Below are 18536 nucleotides of genomic sequence, written 5' to 3'. Positions count from 1 at the left end.
CTGCTCACCCCACTGTGCCGCCTCCTCCGCCAGCTCAGCTTGCGCATCAGCGTAGAAGGCCTCGGTGGAGATGCTCTTAGGTTTTCACCCTGAAGAAAAGTCCTCTCTCTCAAAACAATGTTTTCAACAAGAATATTGTCAGGCACAACCAGTTAAGGCCAGACCTTAGATTTTCACCCTGAAAGATAGAACTCTGAACTTCTCATGTGCAGTCGCCCCCAAATACATGTCGATGTTCGAAGTCACGAAGCTCCAAGCCAATTCCACCTCACCACCAAGATCCGACCACCATTGCTCTTCCACCGACCTCAGTTTTCATGACCTTCTCCGCCAGCACCATGAAAATAAAACTCCATGATATTAACAGCCAGCAGAGCTACGAAGCGCTCCCTCTGAAACCAAACGGTTAGATAAAAAACATGGATGCGCACGACCGAAAGCACCCAATCCAGCAATCTTCAGGCATTGATCGCACAATGAATTTCGCCGGCAGGTCCTTCCGCAACATGACAATCCAGTCAACTCGACAGGAAGAAGCATCCGACCAATCTTCACTTGGCGCAAGAGGAATCCTAGGACAGCCACCATTATTTATGCCAAGCCGAGAAAAATGACGAGACACGCAAAGACAATGCCTCCGACAAGGTAACGACGTCAAGCGACGCCGCCATCATCCACCAAGACCGAGGTCGAGGTGCGGTTCTCACCGGCTGCCCCGTCAGTCCAAGCTCATCCCTGTCAGGATCCTCACCGCCGGAGATCAGTGTTGGATCCCAAGATCCACCACACTCGATCCCATCTTGGCCATCCTCCTCCGGAGGTGAAAGGCGGCACAGCCATGCCTAGGGCCGCCGCCCTGATGCCCAGAAGATGGAGCAGCGCCGCCGTCGAAGAGGAGGTCGAGAACTCACCACCGCGAGCAGCTCCGGCCGACATCACACCATGCATCTCAACAGATACAGAGGTGTGGAGGGCGCCACCTCTCATCCCTGGCCGCTCCCAGCGGGCGCCCCGCCGCCGCCACGCCGAGCAGCCTTTGGCCGGCGACGCCTTTGGCGGCGGCGGAGGGAGGAGAGGACGGAGTAGAGGGCGCTGGAGGGGCTCATCGTCGGATTCCCTGGGCAGCACGGCGCCGCCGCCGCCAAGGTCGCGTGGGTGGGTTAGGTTCTGAGAGTTAAATTAAACTGCATCACATGCACGCCCACCTTTAAATGGGGAGAATTTCACTTCCCGGCCTCCAACCAGAGATGCACACAGCCATTTGGCATGAGTACTAAATTTTTTAATCTTGATTATAAGATTAAAACATAGTCCTCAAGATAAATTGCATGAGTACCAGGACCAGCCTGGGCCTCAAGTATAAATAGGAACCTAAATTCGCATCCGTGAGGATTTGAACTCAGGTACTGGGTTTGTACATCCACTTCCCCAACCAGTTGAGCTAGGCTCAATCTCCTAATCAGCATTTTTTGTATAGCTGAGTTGAATAATAATATTTAATTATTTATCTGAAAGAGGAGAGACAAACCGAGATAATTAAAAAAAAATGAATCTGAAACAATACTCCTGCGTCCTAACCATCGGCGATGGTCTGGTTAATTTGACATGCTTTTGATTCCTGCGTCCTAATAAAAGATACTGTACAAGAATATGTGTACTCCATGAGACTAAACAAAATAGGTGGCAGTTGGCATGTCGTAGTCATTATTGCCAAACACTACTTCGTTTTTCTGTCAAGCACTATTGACTTCGGCATCTTTGACTTGAACACATCTACTATATCCAAAAGATATCATAAAGAAAGTCGTCTTGCAACACGCGTAACTATCTAATTTGAGGCACTAGCTAAATAAATGGTGCATGCTTTCAGCATACTATATAGTTAGAGATCAGCTTCGTCATCAATTACCTCATAAATCTTCTACTATCTGTTACCTCTTAAATCTCCAACACTTCGGTGTATTTGACATGGAGGCCGCCATATCTGCAGTGGCAGGCGAATTTCTTAGCCGATTCATCTCTTTCCTGGTAAACAAGTACTTTTACTCAAGCCATGTACGATTGGAGGAGAAGGCGGAGAGGCTGCAGCAACTCCTAACGAGAGTGCACACAGTCATCGAGGAGGCAGATGGGCGATACATCATGAACTCCAGCATGCTGATGCAGCTCAGGATGCTCTCGGAGGCCATGTATCGAGGCTACCATGCGCTTGACACCTTTACATATGAAGGCATCGAGGACAGAGGCAGCAATGAGGTTTGCGACTCATCCATTATGCCATTTGTCATTCCTCTTAAGCGTTCTCGCAGAACTACATGTGCAAGAAAGGACAAAGTCATGCACCATGAGTTACATGGTGCCTTGAAGAACATAGAGATTGTTGCTGCTAACATGATGGAGTTTGTTGTGCTTTTGGGTGGATGCGACCGAATGCTGCATAGACCATATGATGCATATCTTTACCATGATAACATCATGTTTGGACGACATACAGAAAAGCAAATTCTTTTGAACTTCTTGTTGCAAGATAGCATTCCTGGCGACGAACCAGCTGTTCTTCCGATCATTGGTGGTTACGCGGTTGGGAAGAAAACATTGGTTGCTCATGTCTGCAGCAATGAGAGGGTGCGCTCACGCTTCTCTTCAGTTTTGCACTTGAACGGAGACAACCTTTTCAGAATACTTGAGCATGGAAGCACCATGTTAGGCGAGATATTGGTGGTTGTTGAGTTTGTTTCCAATGTAGACGACAAGGACTGGCAAACATTTCACTCATTTGTCAAAAGTATGGCTAGATGTAGCAAGGTGATCATCGTGGGTAAACTTCAGAGATTAACCAGATTTGGATCAGTGAAGCCAATCTTTCTCAATACTCTGCCTTACGATGAATTCTGGTACCTCTTCAAGATACTAGCATTCGGGAGTGCAAATCCGATAGAACATCCACAACTAATAGACATAGCAGAAGAATTTTCCAAGGAGTTTCACAAGGAAGGGTCACTTGGCGTCGCAAATTCTTTTACAGATGTACTGAGGAATAACTTGAGTGTTCAATTCTGGCTTTGCCTATTGAACAAGGGCAGAAGAGTGATTGAAAAGAACATCTCCGCATATGGTGTGCATCTTAATATACTAATGGAACAAGGTCATCCAGTGGACATAAGTGATTTTTCTTCGCAACCACTACACATAATACCTTATACAGCTAAGGTTCCAATGAAGAATGAATTACCAAAGGTGACACTTGGGGAGATCCTTGTAGATCCTAGTATTAGGCCAAAAGGGGAATTCAGTTTATTGTCTTGGAAATCAAGGATTCCTCCTTACAAGTCATTTGCTCACTTCGCTCAGACCAATGTTAAGGATATGCCTGAAGTTACCCCCTTGTCAGGGAGAAAACGAAGAGGAGTGTCTCTATGAGCTTATATCATAGCTTTGATAAGTGTAATAGTCCTCTAATTTTTCATGGCATTTTGTAGTTTGACAAATACCCAATCGAATAATGTTTCAAGTCAATCAACTATACGTTGGCAGTGGCCACCTTTTATTTAACTAGCCTTCTTCCCTCTCTTTACTTTCATGTGTATCTTTATTTCCCTCAAGATATTGAAGCTCTCTTCTTTTGTACTGACTTAAAAGTAACCACAGGTTGTGAAGTATAGATGCAATCGCATTGAGATGGTAGATACTTTAAAGAGCAGATAAAAGTACATTAAAGAGTGGATATAAATAGATAAAGATACGCTGTAAGAGATAGAAATAAACTATGTTACCGCCTATTTTTCTGTGACAAGAGAAAAATCAACTGTATAAAAGTGAGGTTGCGAAAATCTAGTTCAGGTTAGAAAATCGTGTTTGTAGTTTATTGCAATTAAATTCGGCTCATGTAAATTCAGAAGAATATTAAGTCATAAATGCACACACTGAAAGAAAATTAGAAATTTGAGAGATGGATGAGCACTAATTTACAAGTAACCACACAGGTGGTGAGTTACATAGGGTTCCCAAGTTCAACAACATTGTTCTATTTCATCAAAAAGGAAATGGATGGCACATCAATATTGTAACAGGATAAATACAATACATACATTAGCAGGTGTTTTGCACCAGTCCAGATAACCAAAAATTTGCTAGTTGATGGGTAATCGTTTTTTGTTCCACTGACTGCAGCTTTGCTAGTTGGGTTTCACTTCTAACTTGGTTTTGGACTAAAACTAGATTGTTGTTGTTGTTCTTTACTGCCTCTATATAATTTTCTACAGTTACTATCCAAAGATTTCATATTTTTGGCTACCAAAGCGGTGTGCAACGAATCAAAACGTCACCACAATGGCTTCTGATAGAGGAACATTTCACAAGAACAATATTTTTCGGGACTAGACAATATCTTACATGTTAGATGTTTATAACTTTAGCATGTTGTTGTTGTTGGAAACGGTGGCTGAGAGCAGGAACTCAGATCCATGTATTCAGGACCGAAATGAGATTTTATAGTGGCGCTAGGAGAGAAAGAAATAGGCCACTGCGGTACTAAGGTGTATTTAGTGGAACCAAAAAAAAATCTCACATCTATGAAAAAATTCAAAATGTTATTAGAAAGTTAGCTTAGTCTAGCAATTTCCCCTAAGCCATCTGTTTCATCTTTCTACAACCACAAACCTAGAGAGAAAATAATTCCTCCTAAGCCATCTGATGCAACTCACCTCCTAGGAGGCATGTAACTTCGCCATTTCAATGAAAAGAAATGCAAAGTCAATGATGCAAGCAAAGAAAGAAAGACCAAGAAAGCCTGCTGAGTGTAGCTTAACAGTAGTCACTATGCCATCAGATATTCAGAAGCTTAACAGCACAAGTCGCAAAGTGTAGTCCTTAGTAAGATGGTCCCCCTAGTCTTCGTCCTCTTTGACGAGCGCTGTCCATTATTAATGCATATTGAATATGAAACTTGGTTTTCCACAAGATTAACAGCCATATGCCTGATGGTGAACTGTATGGTAACAAATATTGCTATATTTCGCAATCCGGTAGTTATGCAATCAGATATTCAGAAGCTTACCAGTCTAAAGAAATGTTATTCAGAAGCTTAACAACACAAGTGCGTAAGGTGTATGAGAGCACCCCAGCGTGCCTCACCTTGTTGACGAGCGCTATCCAATGGTCTCCATGCGGCGCCGGCGACAGCAGCGGCAACTTAGAGGAGGAGGCGGAGGTCGAAGGCGATTGGCTCCAGATCGCCGCCGCCTCTGCCGAAGCCCGGAGCTCCGCCCTGAAGTGACGCGGTGGTGGAGGACGGGAAAAAGGGCCTCTTTTGCAATGGGTCTTGGGCCTAAAGTGGGCCGTCATATTGGGCGGCACATCCAATCCTTTGCACGCAGAAGCAGGTCACAGAATGAGCTTGTAATTTTCTTTTTTAGATGTTGAGATTTGAGTCTTAGTTGCCGCCTCCAGCGATAAAACCCTAGCCGCCTCCACTTCAGCCTTCTCCATGGATCGGTTTCCCCTCCTCCGACCAGCTTCATCGGTATTGGGAGGAGTAGGGAACCCGATCTATGCGTGAAGTTTTCAATAAAAGTAGTTTTTCCAGTAATTTATGTTAGGGTTTTGGTTGCCGTTTTCTTGTTGGTTTTCCCGCAATGGAGATGATATTGTTTGCAATAAGTGATTTTCGGCCTTTCGTTCGACGACGAGATCTCCTTCCCGATGTCAATGGTGGTGTTGAAAGATTACAATTATCTAGGGATGGGTATTCAGATCTTGCTTCGCTAGATCGATCTTGGATCTTTTCTCATGATTGCCGCGAGAAGGATTATCCTCACAGTTTTTGTCCCGGTTGCTACGTCCTCGATAATGGTGATTCGTACTCTCGGCTCTCCATCAACGTCGACAAGGCTGATCGGTTTTTATTCCCTGGCATACTGGTGTTGGTACTTTTGCTGATGTTGATTGACTACTTTAATGGCTGGCGCGTGCATGCAGACTTGGCATTGCGGCTCAAATTAAAATTATGAGAGAACCTTCGTTGGTATTACAAGTTTATGGTTTGTTATCTATCTTTGGCTGCCTTCTGGAAAGTACAAGATTATGTTTTGCAAAAAGAAAGAGATTGAAGATCTCGAAGATTTGCTAAGATTTTTTAGACTTTATTTTGTAATCGTTGAAGACAGCCCGTGTAAAGCTGCTTCTTAAGTGGATTTATTCGGGACTGATACTCTTTTTCGAACTAATAACCAATGATTTCCATTTTGACCAATGGATACAGCTCATGGTATGACAACATATGGCTTCTTCCTTGAGGCAATGTTCTAGCCGCCTCCTTCCGCCGTGCTTCCTCCGATCAAACAGCTACCTAGGTTATCTCTACCATGTACTATTTGTTATTATATATATGTGGTATTGATTATTAAAAAAAATCTTGAGATTTGAATTTCGGCATCAATTCGTGTGACTTGACAACCAGACAGTAAAATAACATAGTACATGGCATTACCGCAGATTGTGTTTCTCTCAAACAATACACTGCGGTGATTATGTTCAAGAAAGCAATTTGAGCGATAGCATCCGCAGCAGTTAGCTTTGACCACAGTGATCTGGTGGCGATACCGCCATCAATGCATCACACGTGCGATGCTTATACATAAACCAGATTAAGATGCTCGTCTCCAAGAACTGTAAATTACTGAACCGACCTGACACGACGTCTCTTATATTACTGTACTAGAGTTGTAAACTCCTTGCAACTTAATTCCAGCCAGTTCACTTCCCTGGAAGAAATTACCCCTTACCATTTGCAGGTGCAGTTCTAGCCTTGCACCTGTCAGCTTCCGACAGAATTCAGACCAAGAGGCAGATAGATATACCCTTGGTTGGCGAGGTGCGCACGAGCTGCTCTGTTATAGAGAGAGATGAAACAGCAGCGGCGACGACATTGCTGCTCCTTCCTCGCCCACGCTCTGCTACTGCTACTGTCCATGATCCTCCTCGCGGCGCTGCTCAATGTCGGCGACTTCTTCACTGGAGGTAATGAAAGTGCTTGCATCTTAATTTCCCGTACAAAACCTACCAGCATTTCCGCAGTTGTCATACATTTGGAATGGTTCGTGTATAGATACGAACTCTTCAGCTCCAGTAGTATGACGCGGCATGCGTTCAGCGTTCATCTATCGATGTCTCTATTTCTGAATTCAGGGTCCCGACAGCTGACCTGAAATTTCAAACATTCGCAGCGCTGGAGCAGTCGATGGGCGGGAGGAACGGCAGCCGCGCGCCGCCGGCACCCAACTCCAGCGGGGACCCTCATACGTAGGAGCTGCACGAAGCCGCGAACTATTAGGAGGAGTGCGCCAACTTTCCATAAACAGGCAAGCTAGATGTGTAGTTGGAGAGTAGCTACAGAGCGGCACACTGAGGGTTCGGTCTCAGCATCATGATTTTGGGAGTTCAGAACTGGTGTCCCATGTTTTGCATCAGGTTTGTTGATAGTGTGGTACTGTGGTTGCCTGCGAAGGTTCCTGAACCAAAAGGAAAAAAGTTATAGTACAAGAACAACGGTTAATCAATGAATGAGAAGTTTGTGATTGGGTGCTAGTTTTTTCTCCACTAGCAAGGGGGCTTCTTATACCTAGGAATAGAATTACAATCGGCGAAGGTATAGTAATACCAGCCAGGAGACACGTTTCTGTAAACGGCGCAATTAACCTCCGACTCAGCGCTACGAAATGAGTGTGCTCCGTTTGACGCTGATCCGAGTGGTGCTCGCGGCAATCCCGCTGCACCAGCTAATGGTACTGGCCCTGAACAAAAAGACCCTCAAACAGATCAACAAGATCCTGCGAGGGTTCCTCTGGTGGGCAGGGCAGAGGCCAATGGAGGTCACTGCCACGTGAACTGGGCAAGGGTGTGCCGGCCGCTTAACCTAGGAGGGTTGGGGATCCTCGACCTTGCACGGATGGTCATAAGCCTTAGGGTGCGTTGGCTGTGGAGGATGCGCACGGATCCCCAACGGCCATGGCGCGGGCTGGACATGCAGTTCTCGAAGGCGGAGCTGGACATCTTCGCGGCTTCCACCTCGATGACGGTGGGTAATGGGGAGTCCGCGCTCTTCTGGGAGGACCGGTGGCTGGACGGCAAGTCCATCAAGGAGATGGCGCCAGAGGTGTTCGCGCTAGTTCCTAAACGGCGCAGGAAGGTGCGTACGGTGCGTCAGGCACTGGTAGACCGCACTTGGATCCCCGACATAGCTGGAGCACCGAGTCCCCTAGCACTATGGCAATATGTGCAACTATGGGTCAGACTGAGGGATGTCCAGCTTTCGGAGGAGCAAGACGCGATGTCCTGGTTGTGGACGACGGACGGCCAGTACACCTCCCATTCTTGCTATGAGGCCCTCTTCCAGGGGGGATCACATCAGCATCATGGGAGCTGAACTGGAGATCCTGGGCGCCTCCTAGGGTGAAATTCTTCTTATGGCTGGCCTGTCTGGACAGGTGTTGGACGGGTGAGAGGCTGGCGCGTCGTGGTCTACCACATGCGCCCAGATGCCCGCTGTGTGACCAATCCGACGAGACTATGGCGCATCTACTCACCGGATGCTCATTCTCCAGGACGATCTGGTTCGAGGTCCTCTCGTGGATCCGATCTACCTCAGCGCCTCCGGACTCGGAGGGGGACTTCGTGGAGTGGTGGTCACAGGCGGTGCGGACCGCTCCCCGCCAGTTGCGCAAAGGTACATCGTCGGTCATCATGCTCACGGCGTGGTGGATCTGGAAGCACCGGAATGCTGCGATCTTTGATAACGCACAACCCTCGATGCCTTCCCTGCTCAACGACATCAAGACCGAGGCGCAACAGTGGGTGAGCGCGGGGGCCCGGGGTGTCCGCCAGATCATCCCCTAGACTAGGTCTTCTTTCTTGGGTCGAGTTGTAGTGTGGGGTGTTGGTCCCTTCGTGGACTTGTACATATAACCTTTTTCCTATCTATCAATGCATCGAAACGCAAGTCTTTTGCGTTTTCGCGAAAAGAAACAGCCAAGTAACAGAGGTATTCACAAAGATCAAAGGGCTTTTACCACCCTCGTTTGGACGCAGATCACAGAGTTATGGTGAGTGAGACGGTTGACGGCATGATGGCCAGTCAACGAGGTATCCAGCTGCATGCTTCCAGGCAGCTGCCTACTGCTGTCACCTGCAGCTTGGCCCCAAGACAGTTTTCGCTCCAGCATGTCAAGGTCCTTTCAATGTTGACCGTTGAATAATTCTACGCAGCTCCTATAAGATTCACAGAGACCACAGCTGAGCCATCCTGTTTAGTTCTTCCGATCTGTGAGAGCCTGACTCTAACTCCAAATTTCAGTTCATGTTAACCGCTGCAAACACACATGCCGGCCACCAGTGCCTCTTCCGCTCTCATCCTCCTGCTTCTCCTCCTGCTCCTCGTTGGAACCAACGAGGCCACCACGATAAACATCACCAACCGATGCTCCTACACCGTTTGGCCAGCCGCTTTGCCCGTGGGCAGGGGTGCAAGCGAACTCAAGTCAGGGCAGGTATGGACACTGGATATGCCCGCCGGCATATCCGACGGGCGCATCTGGGCGCGCACGGGGTGCTCGTTTAGCAGCAATGGCAAAGGGTCGTGCCAAACAGGCGACTGCGGGGGTGCGTTTGCCTGCAGCATCTCAGGTAAGCCACCCTACACATTTGCCGAGCTCTCAACTAGCAGCCCGCAAAATTTCTTCGACATCTCGGTTGTCGATGGCTTCAATGTACCCATGGACTTCCTGCCCGTGCCGGTACAAGGAGAGAAAGAGTGCAGCAGGGGACCGCGGTGTGCGGCCAACATCACGTCGCAGTGTCCAGAGGAGATGAAGGTGCCCGGGGGTTGCAATAACAAATGCACCGGAACTGGTTCCAGCAACTGCACATACTCGGCCTTCTTTAAGGGGATGTGCCCAGACGCCTACAGCCTCTCAGATGATTCTGCTACATACCGTTGCCCAGCAGGCACCAACTATCAGGTCATCTTCTGTCCTCCAATGAATCTAACAGTTTCGCCAGCAGCTGCGAGTCCTCCGCCTGCACCAACGCTCCAGAAACCACCTTCACCTGCAAGTCCTCCGCTTGCTCCTGCTGGGCCAAGGACCAGAGTCATAGTCAGAAAAGTTGCTATTGCAGTTAGTGTAGGCAGCTTTTTATTGGTGACCGGGGTGTTAACAGCCACTTGCTATATACGTAAACAAATAGCACAATGGAAACACCAGGAGATGGAGGAAGAGGAAGAATTTGGGGAGCTACAAGGAACACCGATGAGGTTCACATTTCAACAGCTAAAGGTAGCAACTGAGCAGTTCACTGACAAGCTTGGGGAGGGAGGATTTGGGTCTGTTTTCAAGGGGCAATTTGGAGAGGAGAGTATAGCAGTAAAACGTTTGGATCGAGCTGGCCAGGGAAAACGAGAATTTTCAGCAGAGGTTCAGACAATTGGCAGCATCCATCACATCAATCTGGTGAGATTGATTGGTTTCTGTGCAGAAAAATCTAATAGGCTCTTGATATACGAGTATATGCCGAAAGGATCCTTGGACAGGTGGATCTACCATCGACATGACAATAATGCTCCTCCGCTGGATTGGAGCACGCGATGCAAGATCATTACTCAAATAGCTAAGGGGCTCTCGTATCTTCACGAGGAGTGCACGAAAAAAATTGCTCATTTGGATGTTAAACCACAAAATATCCTATTAGATGACAACTACAATGCAAAACTCTCTGATTTTGGTCTGTGCAAGCTCATCGATAGGGATATAAGCCAAGTGGTTACTAGAATGAGAGGCACACCTGGATATTTAGCTCCTGAATGGTTGACATCACAGATCACGGAGAAGGCCGATATCTACAGCTTTGGTGTTGTGGTCATGGAAGTCATCAGCGGAAGAAAGAACATCGACACCTCCCGATCAGAAGAGAGCATCCATCTCATTACCCTATTGGAAGAAAAGGTGAAGGACGATAACTTGGTAGATCTTATTGACAAGAACAGTAACGACATGCAAGCACACAAGCATGATGTAATTCAGATGATGAAACTCGCAATGTGGTGTTTGCAGATTGATTGCAAAAGAAGACCTAAGATGTCCGAGGTAGTCAAGGTCATAGAAGGCACCATGAATGCGGAGAGCAATATTGATCATAACTTTGTTGCAACAAATCAATCGATTTTCGGCGTTGCCGGAAATGTGACATCCTCAGCTCCACCTCTACCTTCACATGTATCAGGGCCCAGGTGAAATGAGTTAATCCTGCAAGATAGATAGTTAGATTACGAGCAGGCAATTTTCCTATGTAAAGGAAAAGGCATGATCAGACGTATTCTGTGAATTACAAAAATCAAAACCCCTTTACCTTCAGTTCATGTCATTTTTATTGCTTTATTCAGTTATCTGTGAAGAAGGCAAATCTGTTTCGAGTTATTGTATTGAAAACTAGACAGTAATAACATGTTAACACTGATCAATTAGTGGATACAAGTGCTTTTCAGTTCTGTGCAATTTGAATAGTTTTAAAATAAATTTATTGGTGTACATCGAGTTCGTAAGTATAAAAACAAGGCACAGTTTGCTCAAATACTGAAAAGGATGGCTTGAACCTATCGTAGTAAGAAAGTATAAAAATAAGTACTGAACAAAGACTACTGTTTCTCAATAAAAGGCTGTGTGCATCACCACGATGCAGAAGCCGGGTTTTTCCCTTTTCAAAAAAAAAAAAAAATTAGAAGTTCTGCTCTCTTTGCACCAGCGACCAGTGCACAACTCCTAAACTCCGCCTCTAGCTTCAGTCGTATCAGGCCCAGGTGTAATTAGACACCCCAACAGCAAAGCATTTTAGATTGTGAGGAGAAGATTCTCTTGTGTAGAACAAATCGACAAAGCCCCTGGTCTGTTTTATATTCTGAAATTACTACAACCTGAAACCCCTTATCTCGAGTTAAGTTTACCTGTAGAATACCTCAATATCAAAAACATTCTTTGACGTACTAATATGGAACTCATTTTTACTCCATTGTCCAGTTTCTCTCAAGTACCACAAATCTACTTCTAATGATCATAGTAGAAATAAACAGCATGTTTTAAACAGCTCGTAGCTAGAATGAAGCAGAGAAATGCACAGAATGAAAGCAAGTTGTAAGTTTGAGGAATAACTAATAATTTCTTTTAAATTCTGCACCATTTCTACTGGATTGTCACATAGGTAGTAAGATGAAAATTAAAAAAAATGACTTGGATGCTACAGTGCGATATTTTTACAGAATGTGTATCAGCAACAGCTAATTAACACTGACGTTCACAATGATAACAAGGATTTTGCCACCCTCGTGAGCACGAAAATCAAGGAGAATGCTTGGTTGATGACAAAAGACATGGCCCTGAGAGTTGACGGCATGATAAGCCAGTCAACACGGCAACAAGGCTTCTTGGGCTACTTCCGGGCAGCTTCTGCCTGCTGTCAACTTCTTGGAAAGCATTCGTTGATTCCAGCTGTCGCAACAACATATAGGCAGCTGCCGACTACTGTCACTGCTGTTAGCATCAGCTTACCCCCAAGTACTTCTTGCAAAGTGATGGTCACTCTAGGCTGTTGCTCCCTACATGTTCCAGATCTGATCGTCTTAGCAAAGCATAGAGAGTACATGAGGAACGAACCAAAATGTTCATATATAGCTTGAGATATTCAGATTCCACAACAGTCTGCAGACTGCAGTTTAATATACTAGCACTACTCGACCGAAAGGAATTGCTGACTGGTGCTTACTAGTACTGCCGCCCGTGGGACTCCGCTGTGCAGTAGGTCGACCTGAATTAGCCCTCGCTAAGCTGCTTTCTCTCCTAGCTGAGGAGTGCAGTCGATTAGTCTCGATGCGGCGACGGCAGAGGAGATTGAAGGCGACAGTGAGCTATAGGAGACGGCAGCGGCCGTGGGAAACAAAAGTGCAAATCGGGAATAGTGGGGGCGTGTCACAGGAGCCGACGAGACACGAAAGCCATGGTGAGTCAGTCGGGAGACGGTCCAGATCCACGCCCGCCTCCGGCGGAGCTCCGTCGTGAAGTTTTAGGCTGGCCGTGAGAGCGGAGGAAGGGGACGGGGATAGTGGGCCTCTTTTGCACACAAAACTGATCGATCTGGGCACCCAAAATTTGTTTGATTCAATGGGCCTCGGGCCTCTCTGTAGGCCGTGTAATTGGGCCGAACAGCCAGCCTTTGCACGTTCTTCTCAAAAAAATAAAAAGCCAGCCTTTGCACGTAGACGCAGATGACATCACCGATTTGGAATTTTGGCATCAATGGTGACTTGACAACGAGAAAGTAAAATACCATACATGCATTACGGCAGATTGTGTTTCTCACAACCAATATATATACTGCAGTGATTATGTTCATGTAAACATATGGAGTGATAGCATCCGTGGCAGTTAGTTTTGACCACAGTGATTTGGTGCGATACGTACTGCCATCAATGCATCACACGTGCAATGCTTATACATAAACCTGATTAAGATGCTCGCTGCTCCAGGAACTGTAAAACTTGGCCAGGTGCGCACGATCTTCTCCGTCATGGAGCAGAAAAGAAAGCAGGAGAGATGCGAAATAGAACTTCTATGCCGTGGAGGGTTTCAGTTCAGTCAGTTCACAGAGAGATGAAACAGAAGCAGCCACGGCACATCTTCTCCTTCCTCGCCCATGCTCTGCTGCTGCTACTGTCCATGATCCTCCTCGCGGCGCTGCTCAACGTCGGCGGCTTCTTCGCCGGAGGTAAGAATGGTACTTCCATCTTGGATTCATTCTGCGTTGAATGTTCACAGCTGACCTTTCTGACTTTTCGCAGCACTGGAGCAGTCAATGGGCGGGAGGAACGGCGGCAGCACGCCGCCGGCGCCCAACTACAGCGAGGACCCTCACACGTAGGAGCTGCACAGGCCTTCCATAACCCAGAATCCCAGATAAACTAGATGTAATTGGACTGTAGAGGCTGTAACACCGAGGTTCGTTTTCAGTATTGACAAGACATCTGAGATTGCAGAATTGGTGTCCCGTTTTTTTCGTGAAATCTTGTGTGTCCCACTTCAGCTCCATCAGGTTGTTTTGCTGCTGTCAGTTTCATTCCAAAGACCTGACCAACCTTGCGTAGAAAAGCTAAACTAGATGTAGTTCAAGTCTCCAACACGTGCAGGCTGTCACACTAAGGTTCAGTTTCGGAAGAGTGAATTTGGAATTGTTCTCCTGGTTCCGTTGCAAAATTTAGATAGTATATGGTTTCAAACTGTTTTGCAACAAATGCAGGCTGTCACACTGACCAGCGTGCGTGGCTCCAATTACGTCCTCTGGCGCCCACGAAGGAGGAAACACCGCAAGATACAGAAGATCGAGTAGGAGAAGGCGTTGGACAACAAGTGGCGCCCACATCGCCAGATGCAAGTGGCAATGCACACCCAGGACGACCCGGAGGAGTTCCCTGGCCAGGCTGGTGCCAATGCACCACCCCACTCTCACCCGTCATGTCAGCTTTTTCCCTCACTCTCACCCCACTCTCACCCCACGGTGCCAATGCACGGGCTATAGTCCCCACTCTCACTTCTCTCTCCTCCACATCACCATTTCTTTTCCACATTAAGTTATTTCACTCGATTTATTTTAGACATTCAAAATAATGCAAGGAAATTATTTTATTCAACTTAAAATGTTACCGATTACATAATAATTAATAAAATTGCATAATAAATATTAAAAATTACATAATAAATAAAAATTCTACTCGTCTTCCTCTTCTTCCTGCTCCTCCTCCTCGTCGTCATCATCGTCCAGACCAAGCTCTTTTTCCACCATCTTCATGGCCTTCGCATGTTTGCGCTTTTCACCTTCGTTCATGTCGGCGGTTGATCGGTCTTTCATTTTGTTCCATTGCTTGAATAGCTTAGCCTTCACTAAACCCTTCATCATGTTACTCATCGCGAAGGATTTACTTCCTACCTCACTGCTTGATGAGGTTTCCTTCCCCTTCTTCCTGCCATTCCGTACCGCGGCCTTGGCCCTATCGCGGCCCGTTGGACGCTCTTCCTCCGTGTCGCCTGTCACGTCGCTAGAGCTGTACTCACCAGAAAGTCCTAGACGGCTTCTCTTGGAAGTGGAGTCGGTTCCACTACCAGGACTGAAAGATCGAGATGTCGCCTAGAGGGGGGGTAATAGGCAATTACAAACTCTTGCGGATTTGTCTTGTAAGAATGCGGAATTAAACTAATGTTTAGTTTACAAGCACGAACCCTAAATATGCTAAGCTCAACTAAGTGTAACAATGGCAACTAGAGCTAAGCAAGATAGGCACAAGATATATGTAGCACAAGTGATAGCAAGATATATGTACTTCAAGCACGATGGCTATCACAAGGAAAGAGAGCTCGGGTATAGAAATAACCGAGGCACGCGGAGACGAGGATGTATTCCCGTGTTCCTTTGCTTTGCAACAAGGTACGTCACATTTGGAGGAGTGGAGGTCCCACGAAGGATTCCCGCGCCACGAAGGCTCACCCTATTCTCCGAACCACACCCACGAAGGATAATGGCCCTTTCCTTATGGTTAGCTTTTCCTCCGCTCCGGAGATGGCAAACTCCACAACCACTTCACAAGCTCCACGAAGGAGAAGCCCGGGCCTCTTCACAATCTTCTTGAAGAGATCACCGGAGCACCAACCGCCAAGCCAACTAGGAGGTTTCCCTCCAAGAGTAACAAGCTCACGGTCTCTCACTCGAACTAATCGTGGTGGAGAGCTCAACACTATGCAATGATGCAAAGCAAGAGGTGTTCAAGTCCGTCACTCTCAAATCCCACCAAAGCAACGAATGCTAGGATGAGATTGGAGAGGAAGAACAAAGGGGAAAGTCAACCAAAGACTCCAAGATCTAGATCCCAAGAGATTCCCTCACTTAGAGAAGAAATGGATTGGTGGAAATGTAGATCTAGATATCCTCTCTTAGATCCCTCAAGAATGAGCAAGAATGGTTGGAGGAATCAAAGGGGAGAGCAAGTTCTTCAAATGCAACAATGGAGGAGAGAGAATAGGAAGAACTGGTTTGCTCAAGGTGGAAGAAGAGCTATTTATAGCATGGGAGCAAATAAAACTGTTGGGGGGAAAAGACAGAAAAAACGGGCAGAAAAACGGCCCAGCCGGTCACCAGGCCGGTCGACCGGAGCAGCAGCCGGACAGGCCAGCGTGCAGCCCGGTCGGACCGGCCCAGCAACCGGGCTGAGGCCCAACCGCGCGGTGTGAGGCCCAATCGGCGGCGAGGCTGGTCCGGCCGGGGCTGGCGCCGGGCGGGACGGTCGGTGACCGGGCCTGCGACCGGACTTGGGCCAAAAAGCCACTGGAGGCGGCCCGGATGGCACCAGCGCCGGACCCGGTCGCGGACCGGGTGGGCCGGTGTCTAGGCCGGTCGGCCGGCTGGTCCCTCCCCCTTTTTTCTTTTTCTCTTTTTATATTCTTTTCTCCTCTTTCCTTTTTCTTTAATAACTAATGCTCTCGAACTCCGATTCGCATGAAACCAATTTTGTTGGAAAGATAACGACGAATAGAACCCCAACAAAAACTGGAAATATGGAGACTCCTCACAGAATATTTTAGATGATTTTAGAGAGGGAGTCTCCCACCGTCAAGAAACGGCGAAGACGTCCAAACTCGAAAACGCAATAGAAGATGCATGCGGATTCCGTTTTCGATGAACTTGGGCTTGTTGTAAAGCTAGCAACAAGCTCAAGAACCTCACACAGAGAAACACTAAGAAGCAATAAGGATATGCAAAGTATGCAAAGGATTGAGCTCCCTAAGACGATGTGATCAAGTTACCCAACCGAAAGCCCCTCTTAATAGTGCGGCTATGTATCCTATAATCCGGTCTCCCATCAACCACCTTGAGACCGGTAAAAGGAAAAACCTAGCAAAGCCATACCTTTGCCTTGCACATCCCGCTTGATCTTGATGATAGCTCTTCAAGCTCCATACAAGCCGGTATGCCTCAACTTGATCATCGTTGCTTCGTGAAGACTCACAAATGCTCCCCCATACACCATGATGGGAAAGCTCCATAGATGTACATCTTCACATGTCCATTATCACCAATGGACGGCAAGCTTCAAGCATGTGATCCACTTGAGATGCTCATCTTGAACTTGCCCAAATCAACCTTGTATCTTCTCATACTCACTTAAGATAGAGCATGGCTAATATTGAGTTCCACATAAGAACTCCATCTTCATTTCTTCTTCTTGATCATGTCACATATGTATCTTTAAAACAATGATCTTGATGCCAATACACAAGGTATACATTTATCTTCATGGCATCCATACTTGAATCCAACACATGGAGAGCAAGTAGTACCTATGGAATATTCCTTCATATAAACTCAATGAAAACATTAGTCCATAGGGGTTGTCATTAATTACCAAAACCACACATAGGGGCAATGTACCCTTACAAGGACCATGTTGTCCTTTCCACTTCGCTTCATTGCGAACAGCTTGCCACCAGTGGTGCTTTCTGAACGGGTGAGTCACTCTTTTTGTAGGATAACGTTGCATAGAAAACAAAAAATTTCCTACCGCGAACACGCAATCCAAGCCAAGATGCAATCTAGAAGACGGTAGCAACGAGGGGGTATCGAGTCTCACCCTTGAAGAGATTCCAAAGCCTACAAGATGAGGCTCTTGTTGCTGCGGTAGACGTTCACTTGCCGCTTGCAAAAGCGCGTAGAAGATCTTGATCACGATCGGTTCCGGCGCCACGAACGGGCGGCACCTCCGTACTCGGTCACACGTTCGGTTGTTGATGAAGACGACGTCCACCTCCCCGTTCCGGCGGGCAGCGGAAGTAGTAGCTCCTCTTGAATCCGACAGCACGACGGCGTGGTGTCGGTGGTGGTGGAGAAGTCCGGCGGAGCTTCGCTAAGCGTGCGGGACGTGGTGGAGGAGAGAGGCCGCTAGGGTTTGGGGAGAGGGGGCGCCGGCCACTAAGGGGTGCGGCCACCTTGGTGGTTCTTGGGTGGCCGGCCCCCTCCCCTTGGCCCCTCATTATATAGGTGGAACCCCAAGTGTTGGTCTCCAAGTCTTCGAATAAGACCCGAACCAAAAAACCTTCCATATGGTGGGGAAACCTACCCAAGCTAGGACTCCCACCAAGGTGGGAGTTCCACCTCCCATATGGGGGGGTGGCCGGCCCCCAAAGGGGGAGTCCACTTGGGACTCCTCCCCCACTAGGGTTGGCCGGCCATGGAGGTGGAGTCCCATGTGGACTCCACCTTCCTTGGTGGTTTCTTCCGGACTTTTCTAGAACCTTCTAGAACCTTCCATAGAACCTTCCGCGACATTTTAATTCACATAAAATGACATCCTATATATGAATCTTATTCTCCGGACCATTCCGGAACTCCTCGTGATGTCCGGGATCTCATCCGGGACTCCGAACAAATATTCGAACTCCATTCCATATTCAAGTACT

At 47.2% G+C, this 18536-nt stretch overlaps 2 protein-coding genes across 2 annotated transcripts; both read left to right on the top strand.

Moving 5' to 3' along the window:
- The first annotated feature begins 1968 nt into the window (after positions 1 to 1968).
- On the top strand, positions 1969 to 3420 carry LOC124668309. Its single transcript, XM_047205476.1, has one exon. The coding sequence runs from the start codon at positions 1969 to 1971 to the stop codon at positions 3418 to 3420; it is 1452 nt and encodes a 483-aa protein (XP_047061432.1).
- A 5954-nt stretch (positions 3421 to 9374) lies between these two features.
- On the top strand, positions 9375 to 11373 carry LOC124668308 (G-type lectin S-receptor-like serine/threonine-protein kinase SD2-5). The gene has a single exon (XM_047205475.1). It carries the CDS (start codon positions 9375 to 9377, stop codon positions 11280 to 11282), a length of 1908 nt encoding a protein of 635 aa, XP_047061431.1. The 3' UTR covers positions 11283 to 11373.
- Positions 11374 to 18536: the final 7163 nt, after the last annotated feature.

Source organism: Lolium rigidum, chromosome 6 (genome assembly GCF_022539505.1).
Source record: "Lolium rigidum isolate FL_2022 chromosome 6, APGP_CSIRO_Lrig_0.1, whole genome shotgun sequence".
Classification (NCBI taxonomy): Eukaryota; Viridiplantae; Streptophyta; class Magnoliopsida; order Poales; family Poaceae; genus Lolium; species Lolium rigidum.
Note: the sequence above shows the minus strand (reverse complement) of the source record. Positions and strands in the feature narration are given on the sequence as shown.

Excerpts from the sequence above, each read along its gene's own strand:
- LOC124668309 (XM_047205476.1), top strand. The coding sequence starts at position 1,969 with ATGGAGGCCGCCATATCTGCAGTGGCAGGCGAATTTCTTAGCCGATTC.
- LOC124668308 (XM_047205475.1), top strand. The coding sequence starts at position 9,375 with ATGCCGGCCACCAGTGCCTCTTCCGCTCTCATCCTCCTGCTTCTCCTC.